General features: G+C 38.6%; 1 protein-coding gene across 3 annotated transcripts in view; it reads right to left on the reverse strand.

Annotated features, from left to right (window-relative positions):
- CCDC50 (coiled-coil domain containing 50) overlaps positions 1-24,775 on the reverse strand; it is a 68,471-nt gene extending 43,696 nt beyond the window's left edge. Inside the window, exon 1 of one of the 3 annotated variants that reach the window (XM_058556111.1) lies at positions 24,407-24,775. In XM_058556111.1, the coding sequence (XP_058412094.1) occupies positions 24,407-24,455 (49 nt within the window). In that variant the 5' untranslated portion in view covers positions 24,456-24,775. The remainder of the gene's footprint in view (positions 1-24,406) is intronic. The other 2 variants (XM_058556112.1, XM_058556114.1) reach the window with 2 other exon arrangements.
- Between the last annotated feature and the right edge of the window lie 3,016 nt (positions 24,776-27,791).

Genomic DNA, 27,791 nt, shown 5'->3' on the forward strand with positions numbered 1-27,791 from the left:
GTTCTTTCTATGGCCTTACAAACAAACTAAAGAAGACTGAAGCAAATAAGGCAAAATATTAACACCTATTAAATTTGGGTGGTAAGTTCCTGGGCTTCTATGTTTTCTGTGCTTTTTGTAACGGTTTATATATAGAATATTTAAACTCCATAACTAAATATAAAAATTTTTTAAATCCATATCTTTTATTCCATCAACAGCATACACTGCTAAACCATAAACATGAAGATGTGTTTCACACATCATAACAGGCACAAGGAATTTATGAATTACTGATTACCTTAACAATGACTCTTCTCAGCGATTTCTTAATATTTAAACAGCAAGACTGAAGTGCATTCAGTCATTGTGATTTGACCCTGCATCTTCCTACAGTAGAGGCTGAATTGGTATCCACAAAATATGAGTAGAGACTGAGCTAGAAAAGAACCTAGAACACCTTCACTAACTACAAGGAAGTATACACACTCATACACACACAGAATTGTATTGTCAATACACTGATTTAGCACTCCAGAGTTTACTAAGAACTTTCAAATATAGAATCTCATTTATACCAAAATATTATTTGCTCAATCCACAATTTCTTCTGCATCCACTCTAGTTCCTTTCAAGATCTGCCTCTGCAGTCTCCGTATCACCACTCTAATGCAAGCTGGAAAACAGTCACACATCCAGCTACGTTTGTAAATCAGTAACCAGACTGGGAATTACAGAAAACATTTCACAGCCAAGCCAAGTTCAGAGCCTGGATCTTTCCTCCTTCTCTAATCTATTCTAAAGTAAACAGTATAAACAGTACTGAGGATAAACAGCATGAACTCATTTCACTACCTTTCCCTGTTGGCACATTTAAGACAAACCACTGGACTCTGGACTTTTATCCTCCCACTTCTCAAACTTTTTCCCTATGTCCACTTTCACTCACCTCAACCTCAGGCTGATCTTCTTGCCATTAAGCCAACCTCATCATTCTCCTGCATTCCCATCCAGAGCTCAGTGGTCCTGTAGTCTTTTCCCTCTGCCCAAACATTTTACCCAAAGTTAGGGTGTGGTGGCTAAGTCTCTTTGAACTCTAGTAACCATGTAACTGTCTCCTTGCTTAGAAAAGCATCAAACGAAAGAAACACACTTTATCCTTCAACTGGAGCACATAGCTGCCTCCCCATCCAGCTGCACACTCTTCAGGGCAGGGACCTGTGGGTCTAATCTCTGCACCTTCCACAAAATTAGCAGAGGATGTAGCATATAGTAAAACTTCAGGAGATGCCCATTAATAGAAAAAAATGAAGAAAAACTGGTCAACAAAGTCAAAAAACACTAAGGTGCCATAGACAAAGGAAGAAAACAATGTTATGAACAGAATTAAGCTCTGCCATTACAATAGCATCACAGAAACTTGTAAAATTTTTCAAACGTCATTTAAATAAAAACTAGAAACCTTCCTCATTCCCATTAAAAGAAACAGAGCTTTAGTGATTTTTTTAATCCAGATAGGTACATATAAGTATACAGTAAATTAGTTTACATTAAGCCAAGCAAGTCTTAGAAACTGGAAGTAGGATTTATACATATATAAATCTCTCCCATCCATTTTCCTTGAAGAGAAAGATGATTCTCATTCATCTGTGGATCCCCCTAAATAAACAAATGGCATAGTACGTACCTAGTAAACACATTTATTCAACAAACATTTGCTGAGCTCTATTTTAGGATGAATAAGTCATCTCCAAGCCATCAAGGTGGAGATGACAGAAAGGTAAATAGCATAATATAATTTGATAAATGTTATAAAGACCTATAGAAAAATCTCTGAAGGCACAACAATGGAGCAGTTATGCTTGTTATGATTTGGGAGTAGGTATAAGGAGTGGGGGGTGACTTGGGCAGAGCGTATCAGGAAACCTTGAAGTAGCTAACGTACAAAACAAATCTCAAGGGAAGGTTCAAATTCCTATGGGTCGAAGTGGTAAGCATTCTTGGCAGAAGGACCAATTAACTCTACACAAACTAGAAGAGGAGTGAAGAAGTCATTCCCCTTCTGTCATTCTTTTACCCACATTCCAAAACTTTCTGAAAATACAATTCTTATGACTCAATCTTTACAAGCTTCCACCCACATAAAAAAGCCTGGATTAATAATACACTTACTAGAAACTATTTCTGTCAACTGTGTCTGTACTGCATTTTATGCCTAGAATAATTTTCTGAATTATTCTGTTTTTGTGTAAATGCTATTAGTAGCAGATGAAATACACACTCATTTCTTTGAGAGCAGGGATTATGCTTGCTTTCCTTTGTTCTGCACACATGAAAACACCCTCTATGAATGAGAAGATGTTCCAGACACACATTTTGTCTTGAAAAGTTTGGTAATGACAGGCAGCCACAATTGACATTGATATAGTACTTTGTAGATTACAATGCACTTTCACACTACTCCTCCTAATCACCTGAAAATAAACATTTTATCAATATTCTCATTTTATTTATGAGGAAACTAAGGCTCAGAGAAATAAAATAGCTTGACCAAGATAACCGAACAAATAAACAAATGAACTAGAAACCGACCTGAGCTCTTCTGGGCCCAAATGTTTCTGCTCAAAGAACTCCTAGAAGAAATGGGCCTATGTTTCAGTATGTCAGAAGAGTGATATTATTAAACACTAATTAAAATAAGACAAATATGCACTAGGTTCTTTGAAATTGAAGATGAAATAAAATTTAGGTAAGGGTGGTACATGTGTTCAGAAGTTGGGTTCCAAGACCCAAAACAGACCAATAAAAATGGGACATAGTTTACTTCGTCTCACTGTCTCCCAAGAATAAGCCTCTAGCAATCACGGTAGGCCTGTGTTCACTTCTGAAAATCACTGTGTCCCAAGAGGAAGTCTCTAGTAATCATAGTAGGCCTGTGTTCACTTCTGAAAAACAAGGGCAATAAAAAGTTCCTTTCATTTGCACAGTGTTTCCCAGGTGACCTACAAGAAAAATCCTAGGTAACGACTGCGGAGGGAAAATCCAAGGAAAATATCCCTTTGGGATCTAACCCCTTCCCCTATCTCCCCCGCTCTCCATCCAACACCAATGAGTTTCCCTCTCTTTGGAAAGATGGTATTAATGAATTTTAGATTAATCGTCTAAGGGACGTTAAAAGACAATTTGAACTAAGAAACGATATGTAAACCCCTATGCCTTTGTTCACTGCCATACAAGAAATGTCTCCCTAATCTATAAAAGAAGAGTCTTTTCTCTTTATTTAAAGCTCTAATAAAATTGCCCAAAAAACGGGATGCAGGGAAACTGATTAGATCTTATTCTAATGCCAAATCTTCCACATTCTCAGCCCCAGCAAAGTTTAGATATATATATATAAAGGGACTAAGATGACATCAACATCACTACCACTAATACCAACACCAAAACCACTGCCCCCCCCCCCACATCAGCACCCCCACCAATGGCTAGAGCAGCAGCTAGGGAGCTTCTTAGAGATGCTCAGCTATGGACTGCAGACACTCTCCTAACCATCTGCCCCAATTACGAGCCCCAAAACAGCAAACATTGCTGGTCCCTGACAACTGAGATTTCCCACTTTCAGGCAGAAAGTTGAAAACAAAGAGAATAATATCTAAGTAATGTTTGAGCAATTAATTAATTAAGAAATAAAGGGTAACTGAAACCTTTGATCCTTCTCTTTTAGTGTCCTAAAATTTCCATCTCGTTGAAATTAACAAAATCCAAATATAGTATGACAGAGGGAGGAGAGTGGCACCTAATTCTGGCTGATGCTAAAGAGGTAAACAATACAGGCATTCCATCCTCATTTACTTTGTTCCTAGTCAAAGTAGCCAACGGCAGGGCTACTTTTCTGATTAAGTCTCCAAATCTACTGCTCTTTCCAATATACTATGTTTACCCCATCTGTCTGGGAGACAGGAGATACTTCTGAGCAGAGATCCATAATATAATTAAATCTGATCCACCTTCCCATAGTTATTACCCTTGGTATAATTACTCCTCCTTACTACACTACCCACAAAGTGCACACAGATTTCTGCAATTCCTTTATGAAAGACAAAGACTTTCATTCCACATCTTGCACAAATGATTGAGGCATTAAGTATCATTAACCAATGTTTCAACTGTTTGGAGATTTTTATGGTTATTGGTTTTAGCTGGTTGGCTGGTGAGGGTGTGCAACACAGAGAATTGAAGAACCTCACAAGTCTGAAGCAAGCTTAGTCACCATTACACAATGGCAGGGGTAAGAACCCTGTTCTCTCTGCCTGAGGTACCCCTCCACTGTCTGGAAAATTCATAATTAACCTTCAAAACCCTCATTCAAATGTCACCTCTCTATTAATCCAATCCTATAGGACATACAACTAAAACCATCACAACTGATTCTCTCACACCCAGCAGATTTACCTATGCTTTTGTCCCCCCATGATCTCATAGGATGTAGCAAATAAAGTACGGGAGCACTAATTATATTATAATTACTTTTACTCATCTGTTTCCCCAGCATACATTCAAGATTCTGAAACGCAGGAAAAGTTTTATGGATCATTTTCACTCCAGTATTTATCCTAGTGCTTGAGATAATGATTTTCAAATAAATGCTTGTGGGAAAAAGGGCTCCTGAGAAAAATGACTAGTATAAATGATGTACCATGAAATACTGCATTTTTTGCAGGTGTGATCCATCCACATCCTCCAGCTCACCTAAAATAAGTCTAAGGAATTGCATGTCTACCTATACTACCTTAAATGACAGTCAAAGGTTTCTGCTTCCATCACCCCAAATTTCAGATGTATTATAATGGAAAGGTTAATTCCCTGAAAGAATCCTAGATTCTTTCAGGTACACTAAGGCAGGTGGTCAACTGTTGGTCCCTTTAGACCACAATTAAACACATCACTCAATTTAGGAAGAAACAATGGCTCTAAGATTGAAATGACATGCCAAGGATCACACAGTCAAATAAGGGGCATTTCCAAGATTAGATGTAAACGTGTGTATACATGAGGACGTTTGTCAACCTTAACAATCTGACAGGGTGCATAGCAGGTATGTGGTGTTTTGAAGCAGAAAATCCAATTTGTGCTGAGGTGCTGGAAGGAATTTTCAGAATCTGGAGCTAGTCTCCTGAGTCACTTGTTTGAGAAAACTGTCTCATGTCCTCAGAAGTCCTCTATAGTTGCCAGCTGCCAAACAGTCCTGAAAATTAAAAAATGTTAACAAATTAATAAGGTGAATGAAAAACAAGTCAAGGTTAACAGAACCAAAAAGAAAGGGAGAGGGGGAGAGAAAAATCTTGAGAAATCCTAGAAACTGATGGCAGGGTAATTATCTTGCCATAAACATCATAGAAAGCTATGCTTTTCATAAAAAGTTCTACAAGGACCAGAATAGTATAACTCAGGATCTTCTGCAAAGTTCTACCAAATATCTGATTTGCTAAGGTCACCACCTTGGTTAGAGCACCAAACTGTCTTAGAGAATCAAGACTCTTCAATCCCAAGGAATTATCTCTGAGGATAATAAAGGCCCCGGATGACAGGCTGGGTTCCCCAGTCTCCTCAACTATTTCTAAATTTCAGTCACTGTTCACAAGGTACTGACTGATTCATCACTTTCTTAAAATTATAGAAACTGATTATCAGAAAGGGTTTTAGTAGTGGTCACGTCCAGCCTTATCCTGTCCAAATAATCATCTGGACTCCTCTTAAATACTTCAGCCACAGGAAGCCTACCTCCTTTCAACAAAGGCCCCTTTCAGGTAACTAGAGGTAAAACAGTCTTCAGCAAGACAAAACCTGCCAATGGATTATCCACTGGTCCTAGCTCCAGCCTCGGAGCACTCACATTCCCTACACTCACACTTCCTAGAGTGTCTATGGGTGCTGTGTATAAACCACTGGCACTCTGAAGTCTGTTGTTGTTTTATACACCCTATTGATGACCAGCCATGTAGCATATCATATGGGCTATGCACAGGTAAAGTTCTAAAGGTACTCTGCACCATATGGGCAGAGCCCAGGGCTGATCTTGTGAGCCTCTCTACGGGGTACTCTGACTATAGTTGAAATACCTGACTTTTCAACCTAAATCTTATTTAGAAAACACTAGAAAGGATAGACATCAAAATCCTAACATTGATTATGTACTGCAGGATTACAACATAGCTTATTTTCCTTTTTAAACATTTATTTTCGGATTTATCTACCATGAAGGAGAATCTTATTGTTTATAATTCTTTTCATAAAATTTTATAATAAAAGATGGATATATGTTTTTAACCTAATTTAAGCATCTAAACAGTGAAGCAACAGATATTTACTAGGAAAAAAAAAAATGAGTTGCACGGGGCCGGCCAGGTGGCGTAGTGCTTAAGTTCGCACGTTCCACTTTGGCAGCCCAGGGTTCGCAGGTTTGGATCCCGGGCACAGACCTATGCACCGCTTACCAAGCCATGCTGTGGTAGGCGTCCCACTTAAAAAATAGAGGAAGATGGGCACAGACGTTAGCTCAGGTCTAATCTTCCTCAGCAAAAAGAGGAGGAGTGGCAACAGATGTTAGCTCAGCGTTAACATTCCTCACCAAAAAAAAAAAAAAATGAGTTGCAGTAACAATGTTTTATTGATGCAATTTAATTACACTATTTCCTTAAAGTTACAGAATGAAGGGTTTTTTTTAAGGAAAAAAGTGTGCTAACAAAAATAAAGTCTACATAAGGCCCCAAATTTATATCTGATCTTCCTGAGAATCAAAGCAAGCAGAGAAACATGAAAAGTTACTCAGTTCACATTATCATAAAGGAGAAATAACACCAGTTCTTCACTGCAGAGAAACGTTTTACTAGCACCAAACATAAAAGTAAATCCAATTATTATGTTGGAACTCAAATAGGAAGCACTACATTATTTAATGAGCATCATCAATAATTTAAGCATGAGTTTTAAACATGTGCCTAGACACACACAAACATACACACACACCTTCAACAAAAGCACTAGACTAAGCACAGTTAAGAGACATTTTAAAAAGCAAAACAATTGATTTAATCGCAACATTTTACTCTGATGCAATTTATCAAAATAGGTTCTTGAGTTATGTTTTTCCTAATCCCCCAAATTCAAAGTTAAATGAAAATCCCAGTAACCCAAACCACTTGTTTGGCAAGCAGATATATTATAGCTAACCACAGACACACTAGATTGCAGGCAAGTGGGTTTTGGAAATGCTGAGATAATGTAAGTCCTCAAATCAGAAGTACTACTTTAATATCACAGACCATCCACATCATTATCAGAGACCACAGAGTAACTGGGTAACTTATTGGAAAAGTGAAAATGGCTGAGTCAGAAATTTCCTTCTGGCAGCGTAAAAGATGGGGGTGACAGGAACAGTGAAAAAAGCAAGGAGAGAAGGTAGCAGGGTGGAAACAGCAATTTTTACTCATCCTGGTAGAATGTTGGATAGAGATAAGACTTTTCATAAGGAAATATGTGACTCACGTTATCATAAATGAGAAAAAATGCCCACAAACACAAACAACCTCACACTTCCTGTGCTACAGGCATCAACTTTGCGGACCGGTGCTTTGAAGCCAAATGTTTTCGTGTTAGCAGTAACAAAACAAAGAAAAGTTACACCCAGACCTTGTCTATTCTTAGAAAATGCACAAGCAGATATTAATGCAAATTGCTCTAATTGACCTTCCTTTCTTCTCAAGAAACATCCCATAATCTCAAAATGAGCTCAAACTGGAGGTGATTTAGTCTGAGTCCCCAACAAATTGCTGCATGGATTCTGTCTCCACATTCACACCAAATGATCACCAAGGTTTTCTTCAAACCCCAAGCGCTGGGCAACCACATGGTCCAATGTTGGATGGAACAGATATTAGAAAAGATTTCCTTAAAACATACCAAAGCTGTATATTCTACGACCCATCATTATTCTGTCCACTCGGGTCACAATTTTTTTTTTCCACGCTGAATATGGTAGCCGCTGGTCACATGTACTATTCCTTTAAAAACTATAATTAAATTTTAAAAATTCAGTTCCCCCATCTCACTAGTCACATTTCCAGGGCTAACCAGCCATATGGGGCTAGTGCCTACCATTTTGGACAGTGTGGAATATAGAACATTTCCATCATCACAGAAGCTCTACTGGACAGCAGTGCTCTAAACAATACTCACATGTGATAGATAGGACAGTGCTAATTGAGACAAGAGGACCGGTCACTCAGTAGCATTTAAAACCATTTTAACCACTCGTGTGTGTGTGTGTGTGTGTGTGTGTGTGTGTGTGTATGAGAGTGCATACGCGTGCTTATGTTTTAACCAACAAATATAACTCACTTCGCCAGTATGGACAATCAAGGGTCTTGAATATATTATTGTTCTTGTATTAGCCACGGATTTATCTTCAAAGTGCTTGTATATTATTTCTCCGATGCTTCTTTTCCTCAGCCCTAACATGATGATAGTTTTGCTAACCTCAGCGAGGTGAAAAGATCACGAGTTGTTCTACATTTATCAAGCAACCATTGTGCAGATATAGTCACAGAAACAAACTGAACAAAGCCCCACTTGGAAAGGAAAGTGAACTGGTACTCAACACAGTAAAATGAATTCAATTCTGGGAAATACAACTGCCACTGAATACTTTACCAATCAAACACTTACTGAGGAACTCAAGATTCTGATTAGCAAATGTGTGCATTTGTGAATTTCAATTGGCTCTGAAAATTAAACTGATCACAATTGAAGAAGCATTCTCCTAAATTTACTGTCTTCTGTGTCTTCTTTAAAGAACAAATTACATTTTACATGGATGTTCCACTTTAGAACAATTCAGGAATATGTGAATTGACACAGCAGCTAAATAATTACTCTTAATATCATAAAACTGATTAAAAAGGAAGCACTCTTGCTTTACAATGACTCAGTTTATTTTTTAAATGAATTTATACAATTTCACAATTAAACATAAAAAGATGACTATCAAAATGACACTTCGAAAAAGATGACACTCTTATACAGTGTTTCTATAGTACATTGCACAAGCACTGGTAACATGACATATTCAGTGAATACTATTGCACAAGGATGCAGTATGGCGTAACCAAGACTACTCTTACTTTGATTCCAATCCTGATTCTAACACTCATTAGATGAATAATCTTGAACAAATTAGTATCACTTACATTTGCTCACCTATAATATGAGAGTAATAGTAACCATTGTAAGTACGTGAGCACTGGAGGAAATCTGTATTTTTTTTTAAAGTACCCACAAATTATTCTGATGGAGATAGACCCTCCATGTAGAAAACAACAGACCACTGATAACCACCAAGGGTCCTGAAAAGGGTAAATATCATCAGATAAGCAGTACCAGACATAATTTTTTTCAAAGTAATTTTCCCCTAAGAATATTCAGAAAGTAAAAATTTATTTCTTTTATTTTTATTCCACGTATCCCTAAAGAAAGTCCGACTTTCTGTTGTTCCACCACGTGAGTGGCACTTTTCCTGGCACTTAAACAAGCCCTCAAATGGTTTGGCAGCCCTCCAACGGTTTGGTTTTCTCTGTTTGCCTTAGCCTAGAAAGAAAAGCCACCCATCTCCTTAAACCTCTGTAGGATAAACCCAGCCATGCCCATTAAAACCCAAAAGATCACATCCAACCCAACTTAAGTACAAGTTTACACCAGGGGAAGAAAAACCATTTTGGTTTATTGGTTTCATATGACAAGAGAGTTTCCTTAAGTACCAGCTACTGTAAGTTCTATTTATCCTTGAGTCAGATATTTCCACTTTCCACTTCTCTTCTGCAAGTAGATACTTTAGCTAGCACTTTCTTTCCTATTCAGATTAGTAAATTCATTTCAATTTCAAAAAATTGAGAGTAATACTCAAAATTCCCAAAAAATTTTAAACAGTGGTCACGGGATAAGTAAGCATGGTACAAGTTCTCTCTTAGCGTCTTGCTCCCATGAAGCAAATTGCAACACTTACAGTTCCACTCTGGTAACCATTGATTAGAACTCTACACACATGTCTAGTAATCTTGGATTATGTAAATCCATACTTATGTAAAAAAGTATGAACAGAAAACAAATGGTTAAATCTTGAGATTTCTGGAATTCTACTCATATGTTGCCATATGCTCAGTAACTGGTCATGTTTACTGACTAGAAATATGTTTTTCTAAAAGACATCTTGAGATCATGGGTACATTCCTAGAGTCAACTCAGTTTTTACACTAATCTAGAGGAATGCCTCCCCAGAAGATCAGGAGATTTATCTTCCTAATTATAATACAAGTAGGTTTACATTAAAATCAAATTTTCTCTCCTAGAAATATAGTCTATACAGAAGGCAGTGACCCAACAGTAAATTGGAAGAAGCCAGCCTGTGTTTCAAAGTACACCCAAAATTCCTACGCAGGTAACAGAGAGTTGTGCACAGATTTTAAGAAGTGATTCTGTCAACCAGACTCTCTATGTAGTTCAGCAGAGGGGATATTTTTTTTTTTCCTTTTTGAGAAAGAAATTTTTATTCACCTTACTGGTATTTAAGTTAGATGTGCACTTTTGATGGTTCACTATTCCCAAAGAAAGCTGGAAACTAAGCTAGTGCTATGGGAAGAGGGAAGCAAAAACTGAAGTTTAGTGGTAAACTCCAATAAGGAGGAAGCTGAGATTTCTTCAATGACACACAAGTAAAGAGTACATAAAGTGGCAACATGGTTCTGTTTTAGATTGTGCCTAGTGTTTAAAGAGTGTTTCACAAAAAAAAACAACTTTGAAGCTACAGAGATCAGGATTCAAATATTGCTTACTTATAGGCTAAAAAACCGTGGGTAAGATATGTAATGTCTTTGAGCCTCAGGTTCCTCATCTGTAAAATGAGAACAAATCTTGGGAGGACTAAATTAGACAAGTGATGGGCCAAAGAAAACATCTGTCACTCAATAAGAGCAAGTTCAATAAATGGAACCTGTTATTGTTAGCATCATCAGAATTAATGAATTCTTATAATTAGCTATTTTCTAATAAGTATTTTTCTTCTAGTGAGGTCCCACTAAGTCACTGATTAACACAGATCTAGTCACTTTTCTAGTACAGAATCTACAATGGAATATACTACTTCCTCTTATGAATGTGTGGAAATGTTTCCTGGCAAGGAATTACAATATAATCAATAGTTTACTATATTTTATAGCTCTTTCTAACCTCCTATGTCCAATTGAGGGAGAACACGTTTCCTATACATACTATGGGCCGGAGTTAAAGGGAAATCAGTACGTCTAGAATGTTTAAGCTCCACCACTCCTAACTTTTTTCAGTTGAATGTCCAGGATTAGAAAGCAAAGTAGAATTTTATGTGAAAGTCAAGTAATCATAGTTTACTAAAACAAAAGATTCATCAAAGTATCACCATCAAGAATGATAGGAGGATAGACTGTTGAGTAGAAGCATAGCCAGTCAAAATCTAAACAACATATTAACATTTAGATTAAAAATACTGCATGCTTAAAACCAGATGGATTTTCCTAATTTCTGTTCTTTGAGATGCTCCAGTAAAAGCTTTCTGCCAAATCCACATGACATTTTGGTACCTTTATTGTAAGAAATGTGGGTATTTCTTGCCCAATTTATAGAAATATAATGGCTTTATTGTAGCATATAAGGAACAAACAAGTTGAAGTATAAAGACCCCTGTTCTTAATTCCAGATACCTGAGAGAAATTTTAGTACTGGCTCTGTCAGCAGCTCACCAAGTGACCCAATTTGACAAGTCACTTTCCAAATTAGAACCTCAATGTCCTGACCTGTAAGGAAACAGTCCAAATTATCTTTAAGAACTCATCCAAGGGCCGGCCAAGTGGCACAAGAGGTTAAGTGCACGCGCTCCGCTGTGGCGGCCCAGGGTTCACCAGTTCGGATCCCGGGCACGCAGAGACGCACCGCTTGGCAAGCCACGCTGTGGCGGCATCCCATATAAGGCGGGGGAAGATGGGAATGGATGTTAGCTCAGGGCCAGTCTTCCTCAACGGAAAGAGGAGGATTGGCAGATGTTAGCTCAGGGCTGATCTCCTCACAAAAAAAAGAAAAAAAAAAAAAGAACTCATCCAAGTTAGACATAGGGTTGTATGAAATGCAGCTGATTCAGTATAAGTGATACACATTAGTCTCTTAGATACAGCACATCATCTAAAACGTGATAATCACAGCCTAAACAAAAGACTATCCATATAGCATGACTGTTCTGCTCACTTTCTCTTGCACCAAATATTGCTTTCCTCATTGTTGCTGTTGGTTTTACTACTTCTACCATACAAAATGGCAAACATCTGCTTTTATCCATCTGTACAGTAGCTTTAACCACCAATAAATCTTAGAATAACCTTTCATTCAATCTGGTGCCTTATAAAAAGGTAGACTTATGTTTCAACTAGCAGTTCTCACAGAGCCTTCAGTACCAGGGTAAAATGAGACCATTTTATCAGCCATTTACTGTTGAATGAATACAAATGTGGACTGTGCCATTTACTCAAAGGTTTACCTGGGGCCAGATGATCAGAGTACAGCCTGGGAAAGTGAACACCTTCCATATTCAGAAGGCTTCTCGAAGATCACCAAATTTTTTAAGTTCAACTGGAATGTGTCCTAAATGCTTTGAATTTCTCTATGTATTGCTACAGAAACTGGCTTCAGTACATCCTACAGTATATTTAGTTATCATGTAATTCCCCTGCAGAGGAAGTGAAAGAAATCAAGGGCAGCCTGCATCTGTGAACAGGAAGACAAGCTGTCCCTAAATGCTTTTCTGCTCTAGAGGATTCACTTGCCTCACTTGCTTTTTAAGGAGTCAAAACTATTTTGATGATTTAAAAAAACTGATAGAATATCTACCCAGAAATATAAATTTGTTTTTTGTAGCACTGCATGTTCTTCAGACAATGTTAACTTCTAATACAGCATATGAAGCTAAAAGGGACTAATGTGCCCTAATTTAGAAAACCATCCTAAAATAAGTATGAATTAAACATATCCATTCTCAAAGCAAACACTTTTGAGCTGACTCTTTTGTTCATGCTTTCCCATCCTCTTTTGATCATAAACCCTTCCAAGTTTGCAATCTGTACACTCATCTTTTTAGTTTCCATCCCAAAACTTTTTGGATTCTTCATAACTATCTCACCTTATAATCAAGAACTTAAAAAATACATTTTATGTTCAATCTGTTTAGTTAAAACTTTAATAAGAACTTTGCCCCCTTCATCTAAAAACAAATCTGAAGGACAAAATAGCAAACATAAAAATTCTGAATGGAACCCAACACCATCTAAGAAACTAACTGGATCTTCTAGTAACAGTGACAAAATGACACTGATCACATTCCCGGAAAATGTGCACACATATGGATTGAAATCAATCCATAAACAGGTAAGATCATTGCCTCCAAAAGAGACTACTATGTGTTTAGGCCTTGAGTTAACTTCAACATCAATCAATCTCCTACAGACATTTGAGAAATGGGAAAAACTCATACAACAAAAAGTAAAAGTGAGTTGCTCCTACTCCTCTATTCCCACCCCAGTGAATTCACACAAATAATCACAGCTCCTATTCTAGTGTCATTAATTCAGTTAGCTCAGGTCAGTCTGCCCACTGAGCACAAGCTGTCAGATATTCTGACAAGTTTTCTGGAGTATCTTCTATGTGTAAGAATCCCCAAGAAATACTGAGATCAGTCAGCTACCAGTCCATCTTGAGAGAAAATTAGTAGACCAAAACAGAGAATGAGACATGTTGCTTAAGGAAGGAAGTACTTCAAAGTGGGTTGAAGAGATTCAGAAGAAAGAAGCAGAGTAGACTTAACAGAGAGTCAGCATTTGAGCTAGGCATGGGGGCGAGGAGGTAGAAATGGCAGAGGGTTAGGGCTCAGAGGAATAATGGTCTGGAAGAAGGAAAAGTAGATGTATTACAGGGCAACTTGAACAGTAATATCATCAAGAGATTGAATATATACCACTGCGTTTTACAAAATGTTTTCATATCCATTTCTTCATTTAACTCTCATCACAAGCCTATGTATTAGGCATAGTAAATACCATCTCCAATAAACAGATAAGTAAACTGAAGCTTAGAGATACGAGTGTTTTCTCTGAGTCTTTACAGCTAATAAGTAATAAAGAGGAGATGTGAAACCAGGTCTTACAAGTCTAGATTCAAGGTACTTCCCTTTACAAAGAAATCAGTCTGCTGAAGTTAAATTTTATACTACAAGCTTGATTTCAATTTGGTTGAATTATTTAACATATCAGTAAACTAGATAAAATACTGCAAAATAATTCTAAGAGGAGCTCAATTACTGAAAAGATGCATAGCACAAATGTATAGAGTAAAAAGGGAACCTCCTAATTTAAAATGAAAAAGAAAATGGTAGTTATATTATATACTGCCAAGTAAGCAGGAATCAGAAATGTGTCGATGTCTTACCCTCCCTCGACTGCACGAATCTTTTCAACATCTGTTCCCCACATTTGGGGGGAATATATGGAGAGAAATCATAAAGAGGGAACAGAAAGAAAACTAATGAAATAAAAATAGAATTTTGATAAACCCAAATATGAATAGCTAAATGAAACCCTAATGATTTCTCCTACATTCTACAGAGGGGATTTCATGTTTCACTTAGTAATCAATTATGAAACAGAAAACAAAATAAGAACCTCAAGACAGCCTATGGGGGACAGGTGCCCTTCAGGTTTTAAGAGCCAATGAAAACTTTATATTACATATCCAGAAAGGGTTCTGTAACAAGAACCTCACTCAGTCATCATATCCAACTGCCTGTGATATTTCAGCAACGTCTCCTTCAGTTGTGTGGTCACCAGTATATGCCTAATCTGACAAAATTATTAGAATCACCTTTTTACTCACAAAGTGTCCAGGTTTAGCCTCTAAATTATTTGGTGACCCTGCCTTTAAGCCTCAGTAGTTACCCTAGTTTGGGGAGCTTGAGTGCCATTGAAACCAAGTTCCTAGAATTCAGAGATATTAAAAGCATGGTCAACTGGAGTCTATCAATAGCTTCCTAACCATCTTCTAAACCTCCAGCCTACCCCCTCAACATACACAGAGCCACAATGATCTTTCAAAGACCAGTTCTGTGGAGCTTTAATGGCCTAACTATAAAAAGAAAAGAAGAAATGTTTTGTGGGTACACTAAAGCCCAATTTGAAATAAGGAGGTCTGACCATGCAAACCTGGGGAAACAACAGAAGCAGACATGTCAAGTTAGAATCCGGCAATCACTGACAGGATAAAGAAACGTTTGCTGGTAAAGCCAGAAAGTGATTTGTAAATGCAGACATTGAGAGGGAACAGTCTTTTCTGAAATCGTTGTTGGCCCAGATGTTACGCCAAACTCAAGATGTGCAGATGGCAAGACAAGGATCTTAATGGAGTCCCTTCTTTCTCTTTTTCTACTTCAAGTTTCCTATCTAGAAAAAAAGGTCTTTTTTCTTTTTTTTGTGAGGAAGATCAGCCCTAAGCTAACATCCATGCTAATCCTCCTCTTTTTGCTGAGGAAGACCAGCTCTGAGCTAACATCTATTGCCAATCCTCCTTCTTTTTTTTTTTCTTCCCCAAAGCCCCAGTCAATAGTTGTATGTCATAGTTGCACATCCTTCTAGTTGCTGTATGTGGGACGCGGCCTCAGCATGGCCGGAGAAGCAGTGCGTCGGTGCGTGCCCGGGATCCGAACCCGGGCCACCAGCAGCGGCACGCGAGCATCTAACCGCTAAGCCACGGGGCCGGCCCCAAAAAGGTCTTTTTGACAATATTTGCCAATCCTAACATTCTATATTTTATAAAACTTCACAATATGAAAGAAAAAGTTAATATTTTACAGTATCTGGTGGGAAGGTGCTGCTCAAAAATTAGTGAATGTAATACTTAAAGTAAATCATGGACTCTATATAGTTAATAAACAAAACAAATTTTGTTGTTGATAGGGAGGCAGTGAAGAGGGAAGATATCATTGTAAGTCATTCACGCTTTTACTATATGCAGTTAAAAGTCCTGGAGTAAAGCTATTGGAAAATGACTCAGGCTTTATGACTCATTAGAAAAATAAAAGCCAAAAAAGTCCAGTGGAGACTCCCCTGGTATTTGGTCATTGAGGAGCTTTATCAGGACTGGAAACACTCATCACTTACCAAGCCTTAAAAGTTTAGTGGTAAATCAGCCTAGGTACTTCTGATACAATTTCCAAGAAGACAAAGTGATACTTCATTCATGCAAATGTCTGTAACATGTTTTGAAGAGAGCCAGTAATAAGTAATAACCTAAACATCATAAGCAAACTTTTTCAAAAAGCTGAATCTGTTTACTCAAGCACTTTACTCATAAAGGCCCCACAGAGCTGGCATATGGCATACTCTTATGTTACGTACGTAAGATTTCTACCTAGAAAATTGATTTTGAAGTCCCTAGAAATTTATATGGAGTGTAAATTTTTTCTTCTTAAACATAATCAAGATATAAGTCTATATTTTTACAAGTCATTACAAAATACAATATGCTATCATAAGAGTTCAATCAATAATAGTCCCCAACACCACCACTATATTAAAGAAAAGTTTTGATAACTGATATTCATAGTGATAACTGAAATATCAAAAAAAGGTTAAACATGAAAGTTTTTTAAATTTCATCGAAAATGGTCCCAAAGAAATCATTTTTTTTTTCTATAAAGTACCAGACAGTAAAAATTTTAAGCTTGCTGGTTACCCGGTCTCTGCCACAATTACACATCTCAGCCTTTGGAGCATGAAAGCAGCAACAGACAATATGTAAACAAATGAGCAAGGTTATGCTCCAATAAAACTTTACTTATAAACATTGAAATTTGAATTTCACATCATTTTCACATCACAAGACACTCTTCTTCCTCTTTTTTTTTTTCAATCATTAAAAAACTATCTTTAGCTCCCCTATTGTATAAAAACAAGTGGTGGGTGGGCTTGATTGGCCCACAGGCCATAGTTTGCAGACCCCTAGCTTAGAGGAACAAATTTCAATTACTGCAGGGAAAAAAATGCTGCGCATTGTTTAACACTGATAGAGAAATGAGGTGTCATTGCAAAAACTTAAGAAATTAGAGTAGGGTAGGATCCCTGCATTAGGGTGGCCACAGCATTCTCAGTCAGTATATTCCAAATGTCCACTGTGTACACCCAAGTGTATAATCTGGGTATAAATTCCTGGGACCATCTCTAAGAGATTCAGCTGCTATCAAGTAGGGCTAGGAATGAGTTTATAGTAAAGCTCCCCACATCATTCTAATATTGCACCAAGGTTTAAAACCAATAGCCATTTGCAAAATATATAGCTGATAAGACACCTGAATCCAGAATATGCAAAGAACATTCAAAACTCAATAAAAACTCTGATTTCTTTTTAAAAAAAGGCAAAAGCTTAGAGCACACTTCAACAAATGATATAAGAACAGCAAATAAGCACAAGGAAAAAAGCTCAACATTATTAGTCATTAGAGAAATGCAAATTAAAGCCACATGAGAGAGCATTACACACCTATTAAAATAGCTAAAATTAAAAAAAAAAAAAAAAGACCCTGACAATACAAAATGCAGACAAGGATGCAGAGCAATTGGAGCTCACATACTTGACTGGTGGGAATGCAAAACAGTACAGCCACTGTGAAAAACAGTTTGGCAGTTTCTTACAAAGCCAAACATGCACTTACCATACGACCCATTAATCCCACCCTAGGTGCTTACCCAGGGGAAATGAAAATTTACATCCACCAAAAGAAACCCTTGTATGCAAACGTTTATAGCGACTTTATTTATAAGCACCAAAAGAGAAATTAACCCAAATGTTCTTCAACCAGTGAACGGATAAGCAAACCGTGGTAAAGCCATAGGCTGAAACTGGCAATAAAAAGGAACAAAATTACTGATACACACAACATAATATCAGACAAATTATGCTAAGTGAAAGAAGTCAAACTCAAAAAGCTACTTACTGTATGATCCCATTTATGTGACATTTTTGCAAAGGCAAAACTATAGGGGCAGAAAACCAATCAGTGGCTGGCAGGGGCGAGGAAAAAGGGTGAAGTTTAGGGGTTATGTAACTGCTCTATATCTTGATTGTTGTGGTGGTTACAAGACTCTACACATTTGTCAAAACTCAGAACTGTATACTGAGAAGGATGAATTTTTACTGTATGTAAATTATATCTCAAGGGTTTTAAGTAAAAAGAAAAAAGAAAAAACCACTGACATATAAACAAGACTGGTTATACACTGGTTCTGGCTTATTAGAAAGTTTTCAGTTTTTACATCAGTGTACGGTATACCTACATATCTTAATGTGCATGTTGTTGTTTTTCATGAAATGATGGCAGCAATAAATAGTTCTTATATGTGTGCGTGTTCATTATGTCTTTTTAAAACTGGGAACTCTTTTGCACTGGTTTCTAAATTCAAACATCTGGGAATAAATGCTCTAAATAATCTCCAAGGTCCTTCTGAATATAAAAACCAATTATCCTTTGTCGGTCTTATCCAAAATCTAGGGTATCCTAATTTTACAGTTTTGAAGCACAGGACACCTTTAAATGGGTCATTAGTTAAAAACATTAATCCAACAGCCCTTTCAGTGGCTACTTCTGAAATTGCAAATACAGCTGTGATAAGGTTTTTTTCCCCCTCCTGTACTTAGAGAAAAGGGATTTCAAGTAGAGTTTACTTAACTTTTGTGGTATCTATCAGTGCTTTTTTCATGAACAGTAGAATATCATACTGCTTTTTGTTACAGAGGCAAAATTCATTTATCTCAAAAACTCCTATGTCCCTGACAAGAACTGAGGAAAGACCACAGCCTATGGCTTTCTTTCAGTTTATTTCCCTAACATGTTTCATCTTAAAGTGTCTAAACCTTTAAACATGAGCTCCTTCAGGCTTTGTGTACCAGAGAAGAAATGCATTTTTTAGGTAGAGAAAACACTGAGGCAGGAGTGCGACCTCCTGTAGTTTACCCAGTAACTGATTTGTTGAATCAAAATAAACTCCAAAAAAAGTTTTTACTTAAAAAACAAAATAAAACCTATGTTAACTCATTAACATTCATATCAAATATTATCCCTTAAATAACTTCAGAAAATCTCTGACATTGTTTTGTCATTCATTATTTTCATTCTACTGTTTTAAATAAATGATGGTGTTAATGAAACACATCAGGAATGACTCGTGTGTATCTACAGAATAATTTAAAAGAAAAAGAAGAAGAGGGGGAGGGAAAAAATGAAAGAGAGGAAGGGAAAGGAGAGAGAGTGGGAAAGGAGACAGAAGGAAAGACTGAACTGTGTGAATATTCACAGTTTTAAACTTTTCTACTTCTAGGCCCCAATGTGCCAACTCCTAGCTATTTAGCCTCAGTGCTTTGGTACAACTCACTTCCTCATCCTGACCCTCGAATTTTCATCTGGAAAATGAGAAGGCTGGCCTAGATCAGTAGTTTTTAATGCTTTCTATTCTGAGAACCTTTTTTTAAATATCAATTAACTTTACAGTTTCCCACAAGGGAAAAGGGGAAAAGCTGTACTTTAAGTACCTGTTAGTTAAAAAAAAAATTAACAATTTCCAAAATGCTTATTAAGACAATTTTTATTTTACAAATAACAGCTATATCCATTTTTTAAAAATTGATTCATTTAAGAAAGTATTTCATACATGCATATAGTAATAATTGAAAGGTTTTCTTCCCTTATGTGAGAGGCATTTTGGGCGCACATACGACTTTAGAGGGTTCTCTACAACTCCTTGAACTCCACAGGACCGCCTCTCCACTGCAGTGAAGATCACGCCCCTGCAACACAGGGCATTTTTTACTGTGAAACTATCCTCAAGCAATAAGTGGCATACAGTATATAACCTGTTTTTTTAAATATGTATCTAAGATTCTTTCCAGCTTCCAAATTGTGTGATGTTCCTTTGTACTTAAGGAAAAAAATTAAACCTATTACTCAATAAAAATCAAAAGCATAAAATAGCATTTTAAAAATATTTTTACTAAAATTTTATTCTTAACAATGATTACCTTCAAGCCCAGACAGAAGAGCATGGAATTACTTTTTTTTTTTTACTTTCTTGTTATACATATCTATGTTGGATGAATTCTATTTATAAGACACACCTACAAGAAAATAAACATTAGAAAAAAAAGATGAAAAGTTTTTATAAATTTAATACTGGCATTATGATATGTGATACTCGTGGTTAAAAGGCATTATCTCAGCCCTTTAAGAGCTCATACTCTGAGAAGGAATATGAAATAATTACACCAGAGATAGGATTCCTGAACCCACAGGGAGCATCTAACAATGTATTCATTCACTCATTCATTCATTCACACATTCAAATATTTGCTGAGTATTTGCTGGCTATGTACAAGACCTAAAGCCAGATGAGGGTAAAAAAAGATAAATAAATTTGACACAAACGTCCCAACTCAAGGAGATCCAGCCATGGTCTCATTAACAAACAACAACCAAAAAAAAAACTGCTATGGAATTTTGAAGAAAAGAGAAAGTGAGTTTGCCCCGGAGCCAGATAATGTACATCTCACAGACTGCCCTCACATTAGATGTCTAGCCTGCATATGATGTGTTTTAGATCTCTGGGACTACTTGGCTAACTTATTGCACCAGACATAATTTTGTATCTTTCCCTTAAAGTTCTGGATTTATGCCATTAATTTAATTTACCCCAATATGCCACTGGGTTGTCCTGGACCTAAAATGAATCAGTGCTTTCTAGGTATATTTCTGAAAATGTATTAACTTTTATCTTTCACTAAAGCAAAAGGATTTGCTCTCAGAATAGGTAGCTACCTTTACTTCAAGAAGTAAGTCACTACTAGATGCACCGATTTCCGATGCTAAACGTGCACACCCACACATACACACACACAGTTAACCAACTTTGGAGATGGTGGAAACTTCCATCTGAAGAATACATAATACAAAATAAATTCCCTACTGTTGTAAGTAAAGAAAAAAGAAGGCTGGCACAGGGAGAAGATGAAAGGGTTGAAATATAAGTGGTAAATAGCTAAAAGCAGGAAAACTCCAATGCCAAAAAAATTGCAAAGGGGTTAATAAAGTTTAAAAGGGTCTAGAAATGGCTTTGATGGACAGGCTAATACCCTTAGACCAAAACTTCAAGATAATGTGAAACCTTTGTTAGATAGGGGAAAGGGCAAGCTCACAGCGTAAGTGAGCAATTCAAATTCATAATACGGGAATTTCACTGAACAGAGTAAAAAGGAAAGTGGGGAATCCCTATTGTTGTTTCAGAAAGAAAATTCAGCAAATTCGAAGCTAAAATTGACTCAAAATCTAAGTTTAACTGATGAAAAGTGTTCATTTTTAGAAAAATATATTCCCAGCTTCGATCTAAACTAAGAAACTTTCAGAGTATTATTGGAACCTGACTATATCTTTCTCTAATATTCACAAATTGCATGATGCATTTGAGTTATACACCTATTGACAAAAAAAATGGCTGGGAATTGTTTCAAGTCTTGTTGCATAGAACCTCATGTTTCAGAAAAAATAAAGCATTATTCCTAAACACTGGCAATAGCATTTCCATTACAAAAAGTAGTATGAAGATGTTCCAAATATGCTTTTAAGCCAGAAAAAATGTGTGTTGACATTTAGCTAGACTTAATTCTTTTCACCTACATATGAACTCAAACGTGTCCCTCTGTCTCCTATTTTAAGAGCGATTTCCCAAGGGAAAAATACCGACAGTTTTTTTTAAAGGTCTGTCCAAATGATGAATATTTTTGACCACTTTAAAACTAAGTAAGCAAGCATTGGATTTTAACCTAGAAAATTTTCAAACAGTCCCTTTCCCTCATGTCAGCTGTTACCCAAGACCTGTATTGAGATGTGAAACAAAGGTTACAGAGCTCCCCACCCCTTCCTAAAGAAAACACAGTGGGGAAGGGGTGACATCCACTGCATTATTCTTCTCAGTCTCTACTGGAATCTACCCCATGATCCCAAATTGTAATTGTATATAAACCCACCAAAGGTTTAGATTGAAAAGGGAAGTGGAGGACACAGATTTTTAAAAATAGAGTTTAAAAATCAGTGCCAGAATATTAAGCAAATTACTACTAAACTTTCTTTTCAAACTGAGTGGGAGTTTCAGTATTAAGAATAGTCTCAATGTTTATGTTTTACCCAATCATAGGAACCAGCTTTATTCTCTTTAATTAGAGTCCAAAGACATTGTTAGGGAGTAAATGGGCCATAATTAAGAGTTATATTAGAGAAAGATATACTTTATTAGACTTGAATACTTCCCAGATCAAAAAGTACACCACCATTAGGACATTCCTAATACATCATTCCCTTGGAAGGTCTTTGAACCAGAAAAGTCAGATGCTTAAAAAAACAATGATCTTCTCAACAATTTCTGACCACCTTCAAAATCAATCAATATTTAATTCTAACTTAATGAAAGAGCCACACTAAATTTCCTTAACACTTTTCCACATTATGTAAACTGGATTGCCAAACACCATATGATGAAAAATGAAAGCCAATTCAAATGCGTTAAATTCCAGAGTTTAGCAATGGAAAAATCTTGCATTTTCAGATGGCAAGTGTTTGTTGAATCCCTTGAGAAAGAATGTACTAGAAAAAAATCATTCATGTCTTGGTTAGAAACCAGTAGACCTAAGAGTAAAATAAATGCACACACAGAAAGTGAGTTTCAAGTTTGTTCCAGGTCGCTGACATGTATAGCAGGCCAGATAAATCACAGTACTATATGATTTTTTTTTGACTTTCAATATGCTTTACATATTAAGGTTGTGTTTGACTCCAATTCTCATTTTACTCATCACTCACCCCCAAGGAAGCACTACACACTACACAATGATCACTTTTTCTCTAAAGACATCCAACACAGACACACACACCTCTTACCCAAAAGGCTAAGGACAATCAGACAATTTCAAAGACTGGAACTTTCAAAGTGTAGATTTGCCTTTCCTATCAATCAGGCTCCAGTTTTGATAGTGCTGTGAAAATTACATTGACATGTGAATGCCAGAATCTCCACCAATGCCAAGCTGGGAATTGAAAGGATGAAAAATACTACTGCTAAGATCTCAGGCCTAAGCTCTAACACCCTTCAGGAACAACAGGACAGGCCCAGCCCCATTAAAAATTCTACATAATACCAGTGACTCTGTCTCCTAGTGTTTGGAATTCTGGGACAGAAAGGATTCTAGCTTTCTTGGGATTTTGGGGTCGGCCTGAGCACCCACAAGACCGTTTGAGTCAAATTAAACTGGCAATGAAACATGTAGTTCCAAGAAAGCAAAGATTCTTATTTTCAATTCTACATTCCCAAGATACCTCAGGCCACAACGCTCAGCTGAATCAAATGACATCCATAACAAAGACAACCTTTGCAAGCCCGGATAGCACACTGAGACTTCTATGCTTCCTAAGGCCAAAGAATAACCAAAGATAACTAAAGGTTAAGGTGAGCCAGTACCCAAGATCCCGATAAAAAATGCTAGGGCTTGGGGCAGCCGATGAAGTCCAGGGAAGGGAAGTCAAAGGGCTACTTGCTAGTAGTCAAGCCAGACCAGTACTAATCAATATTTATTTTCCTGGACATCAGTATAGGGAGCCATTAAAAATCAAGGTCACCAGTCAGTCCCCTACTCTCCCTCCCTCACTGCTTTTTATAAGAAAATCCTTATAGCAGCTTCCCGTCCGTCCGCCTGCCCGCGCTGGGCAGTGCCAAAACTAAACTTTTAAACCTTGAACAAGGTGGGAAAGTCAGCCAGCCAGACGCTGGGCTAGAAAAAGTAAAGAGGAGGGAAAGAGTCAAGTTTCAAAACAAAGGCTCCACAAGGAACTGAATGTCAACCCCTCCGGGCTTCCTAGCCTTCCAGCCAGCTAGGCTGGGCCTTGATTTTGAAGAACACGAGTAAGTCAGATTCAGCCCTTGAGCGTTCCTTAAAGGCTTTGCCAATCCCTGGAACATTCTCACAACCACTTGATGAGGGTGGTGCTATCCGCTTTTCCCCCATCTCCTTGCACAGGAAGAAACTGAGGCTTAGAATGTAAGCGACTTGCCCAAGGTCCCACAGTAGAGCCTCAATGCAACTCCCTTGCCGGCCAGGGCAGGCCAGCCCACGGTGGGCGCCGTGCCCGGGCCGCGGGGCCGACACGACGACGCCCCTGCCCGGGGAGCGCCCGCGCCGGCAGAGAGGAGGGGCCCCGCGCGCCGCGCGCCCCGGCCCCTACCTTCCTTGACTCCCGGCAGCTTGGACTGGTCGATGCTGACTTCAGCCATGTTGGGCCGGGGTCCTGGCCTCCCCTGGCCGCCCGCTTCCCGGCCGCCGCCGGCCCCGAGCGCGGCCCCGCGCGCAGCAGCAGCAGCAGCGGCGGCGCCCGGCGCGGCGCAAAGTCCACCCGGCAGCGCGCGCGGCCCCGGAGGAGGGAGCGGCCCGCCGAGCGAGGACTAGCGACAAAGGCGGCGGGAGACGGGCCCCGGCGCACCAGGCGGGCGGCCCAGCTGCCCCGCCGCAGCCACCTGCTCCCGCGCCCCCGGCCCTGATCGATACCAAATAGCCGGAGCCCGGAAATGGACCCGGGCCGTCCAGTACGGAGGGAGAGAGGAGACAGAAAGGCGGGCGGGCGGGCCTGGGTGGGGAGGGGGAGGGGAGCGGCAGGTCTGTAACCGCAAGTGCGAGTGGTTGGCGAGCTAAGATCGGCTCCCGCGGCCGCCTCCCTGCTGTCTCCTTTGTGCCGTGTGACGCGCCTGAGCCTGGGGCCCCGCTGTGCCCCCGCCCCCGGCCCTGCCTCCCTCCCAAGGGAGGGTCGCGTCTTTCGGTGGAGACTTTGTGTCCTGAATGCCTCAACAGAAAGGCCACAGGGGTCGCCCAGAACACAATGGTTCTGTCAGCGGTGTAGTCAGCATTCTGTGCTCTGGCTCTGGGGCTGAGATTTCCACAGGATGCTTCTGTCTGCTTGGATCTCTCGGGCCCTCTTTGCCTCCCGGGATTAAAGGAAAACTAATATATGGGCACAAAAACACCTCTAAGACAACGTACAGAACTAGAGAGCAGCTGATAAAAATCTGGGCCAGTATAGAGAAGTGAGTGTTCACAACCAGCTAGGGGAACTGAGTCATTCATTCATCAAAAACGCATGAATGTCTACCAAGTGGGATGATAGGTACTGGGGGTGATAAAAACGTGTGTCAGACAGATCTCTCTTATGGCATCTCACACATTGGACTATAATTGTGACATTTTTATCTCCCCGAAATAGACATCTCCTGTCTGCATCTCCTAGCAACAGAATTCTCCCGCCCTTTGGGAAACCCTCCTTAGGAGTGAGTGGGCTCCTCTCTCAGGCTTGTGCAATCGTAGAACCTCTGCTCTCTGCCACCACCACTCTTCCTTCCTCCTCCAACCACACATGTTCATTTAAGGATGTGTGTGTGACCCAAACAGAATACTTCCCTAGGATTATTACATTAAAAAGGATAGATGAGCGTTCGATTTCCTGTGGGGAAGCTTTGGCGGCACTAGCAGACTATGAAGCCAAACTGAAGACAGAAGCAAAGATAAAGAGAAGTGAAGAGGGCATATTCTGATGTTAACACAATAGCAAACAAGGAGGTCCCGGAGCAGCTGGGGTTCCTGCAGCTCCTGGATTCTGGGATCTACTCCCATCCTCTCAGTTTAAACTAGTAATTTTACTATCTTAAGCTAGTAAAAATTGATTTTTTTTTGTCACTCACAGCTCAGAGTCCCAGTATAAGAGGCCACATGGAGGAGGTTTTGTTTGGACTTGACATTGAAAAAACAGGCAAACTTTAGGCTAGCAAAAATTTAGAAGACTTTCTAGGCCAGAGGGTAGCAAACTATGACCCATAGGCCAAGACCAGGCCACTGGATTTGAATGACTGCTTTTTATGTGTTTAAATGATTACATTTTAAGTGGTTACATAAAGACAACATAATATTTTCAGTTTTGCCTCTTAGGACTCAAAGTGTAAAATATTTACCATTGGACTCTTTTTAGAAAACCTTTGCTGATCTCTGTACTAAGAAAGAACACCCAGTAAGCTCAATGTATGAATAGGAAGGAGGTAATATTAGGTAATTTTATGGGGATTTTTAAGTTCCTTGCCTTCTAGTGACTTTTTTTTAACTTCCCTAGTCATAGAGAATATTTATAATAACAGTATTCTCTGTTTCCCTCCCCAAGTCCATTGTCTCCATTTCTCTGTCATGCTCTGCCCTGGGAGGCTGACATAGATACATCACCAGGCTTCCTTGCCTTGTGGCTTCCTGTTGAGTTCTACCAGCTCAAAGCACTGACAGAAAATCAAAAGAAGGGAGAAGAGACATATCAGGTATGTATTACACTCTCCTCCCCCTAATGCTATGCCAAAATTTTGGCCATACTGTGTCCCTCTGACTACAATGCCTGTCTAGAGACCTCTTTTCCATGCCTCCAGCTCCAGTGGGTCTCGTACTATTTCCTTCCAGTTCCCCTTCCGGCCTAGGATGATAATGGCTTCCCACTGTTGCTAGTTCCCTAACTGTACCCACACCTCTGTAAATAGACCCTTCATTATATTCTTTTCAGTTAAGCCATTTTGAGTGTAGCTTCTGTTTCCTGCCTAGACTCTAACTGATATGGAAAGATATGCCAAAGGGTCACTGCTTTGTTTTCCTTAAAAATATCCTCATTTCTTATCATCTCCATAAGATCATGAGACATAGTCATCTATTCATATGATCTCCACTTCCTACTCTCCCATCCTTTCTTGAACCCAGTCCAGTCATGCTCTTTAGCCTCACTACTCCAAAAAAGCCATTTTTATTAACATTAACAATTACATCCATGTTGCCAAATCCGGAGGTCAATTCTCAGCCTTCCTCTTATTGACTAATTTTTACCATGTAATGGATATGATCCTACCTGCCCTCTTGGAAAACATTTTTGGTTTTGTTTTATTTTTGTATTTGGGCTTATCTCATTTGTTTCCCAAGACAATTCTACACCACTGGCCACATTGTTGAAAAATGACTTAAGTCAATGAAAGCTCAATTTTTGGGTTCTTTTGGAGAGTAGTAATTTTGGGGTTCTTTTAAAGAGTGATGTCGGCCAATTATTGGAGGTAGTTATAGGCTAGCAACTCCACCGAAAATCTCCCTACCAGGTTACAAAGAAAGTCTGAAACCAAATTCGTATGTGTGTGTGTGTGTGTGTATATATATACATATATATATATACACACACATTTATTAGCAAGTACGTACTAAGAAGTCATAATCTTGCTCTGAAAACATGATAAATCCCCAATTCCTTATCCTTTTATGGGCTCTGATTACACGGTCCCTAAAAGACTTGTGCAAACACAGATGTTATTTTGGAATCATGCCTTGGACACCATTGCAAAAAGTAAAGGCTGAAAGGCTCCCTTGGTTCTTATACCCTATTCAAACAACAGTGAGGAGTTTCTTTAAAATGTTTCAGTCAATCCACATATCTCCGCATATTTCAAACACCCCCGATTTTAAACACATTTCTAATATTCATTAAATTATGCCGTAAAATTTCTGTTATTAATCTAAGATTTTGCAAAGTAGCTTTAGTTCTTATTATAATT

This window comes from Diceros bicornis, chromosome 15 (genome assembly GCF_020826845.1).
Source record: "Diceros bicornis minor isolate mBicDic1 chromosome 15, mDicBic1.mat.cur, whole genome shotgun sequence".
NCBI classification, from domain to species: Eukaryota; Metazoa; Chordata; class Mammalia; order Perissodactyla; family Rhinocerotidae; genus Diceros; species Diceros bicornis.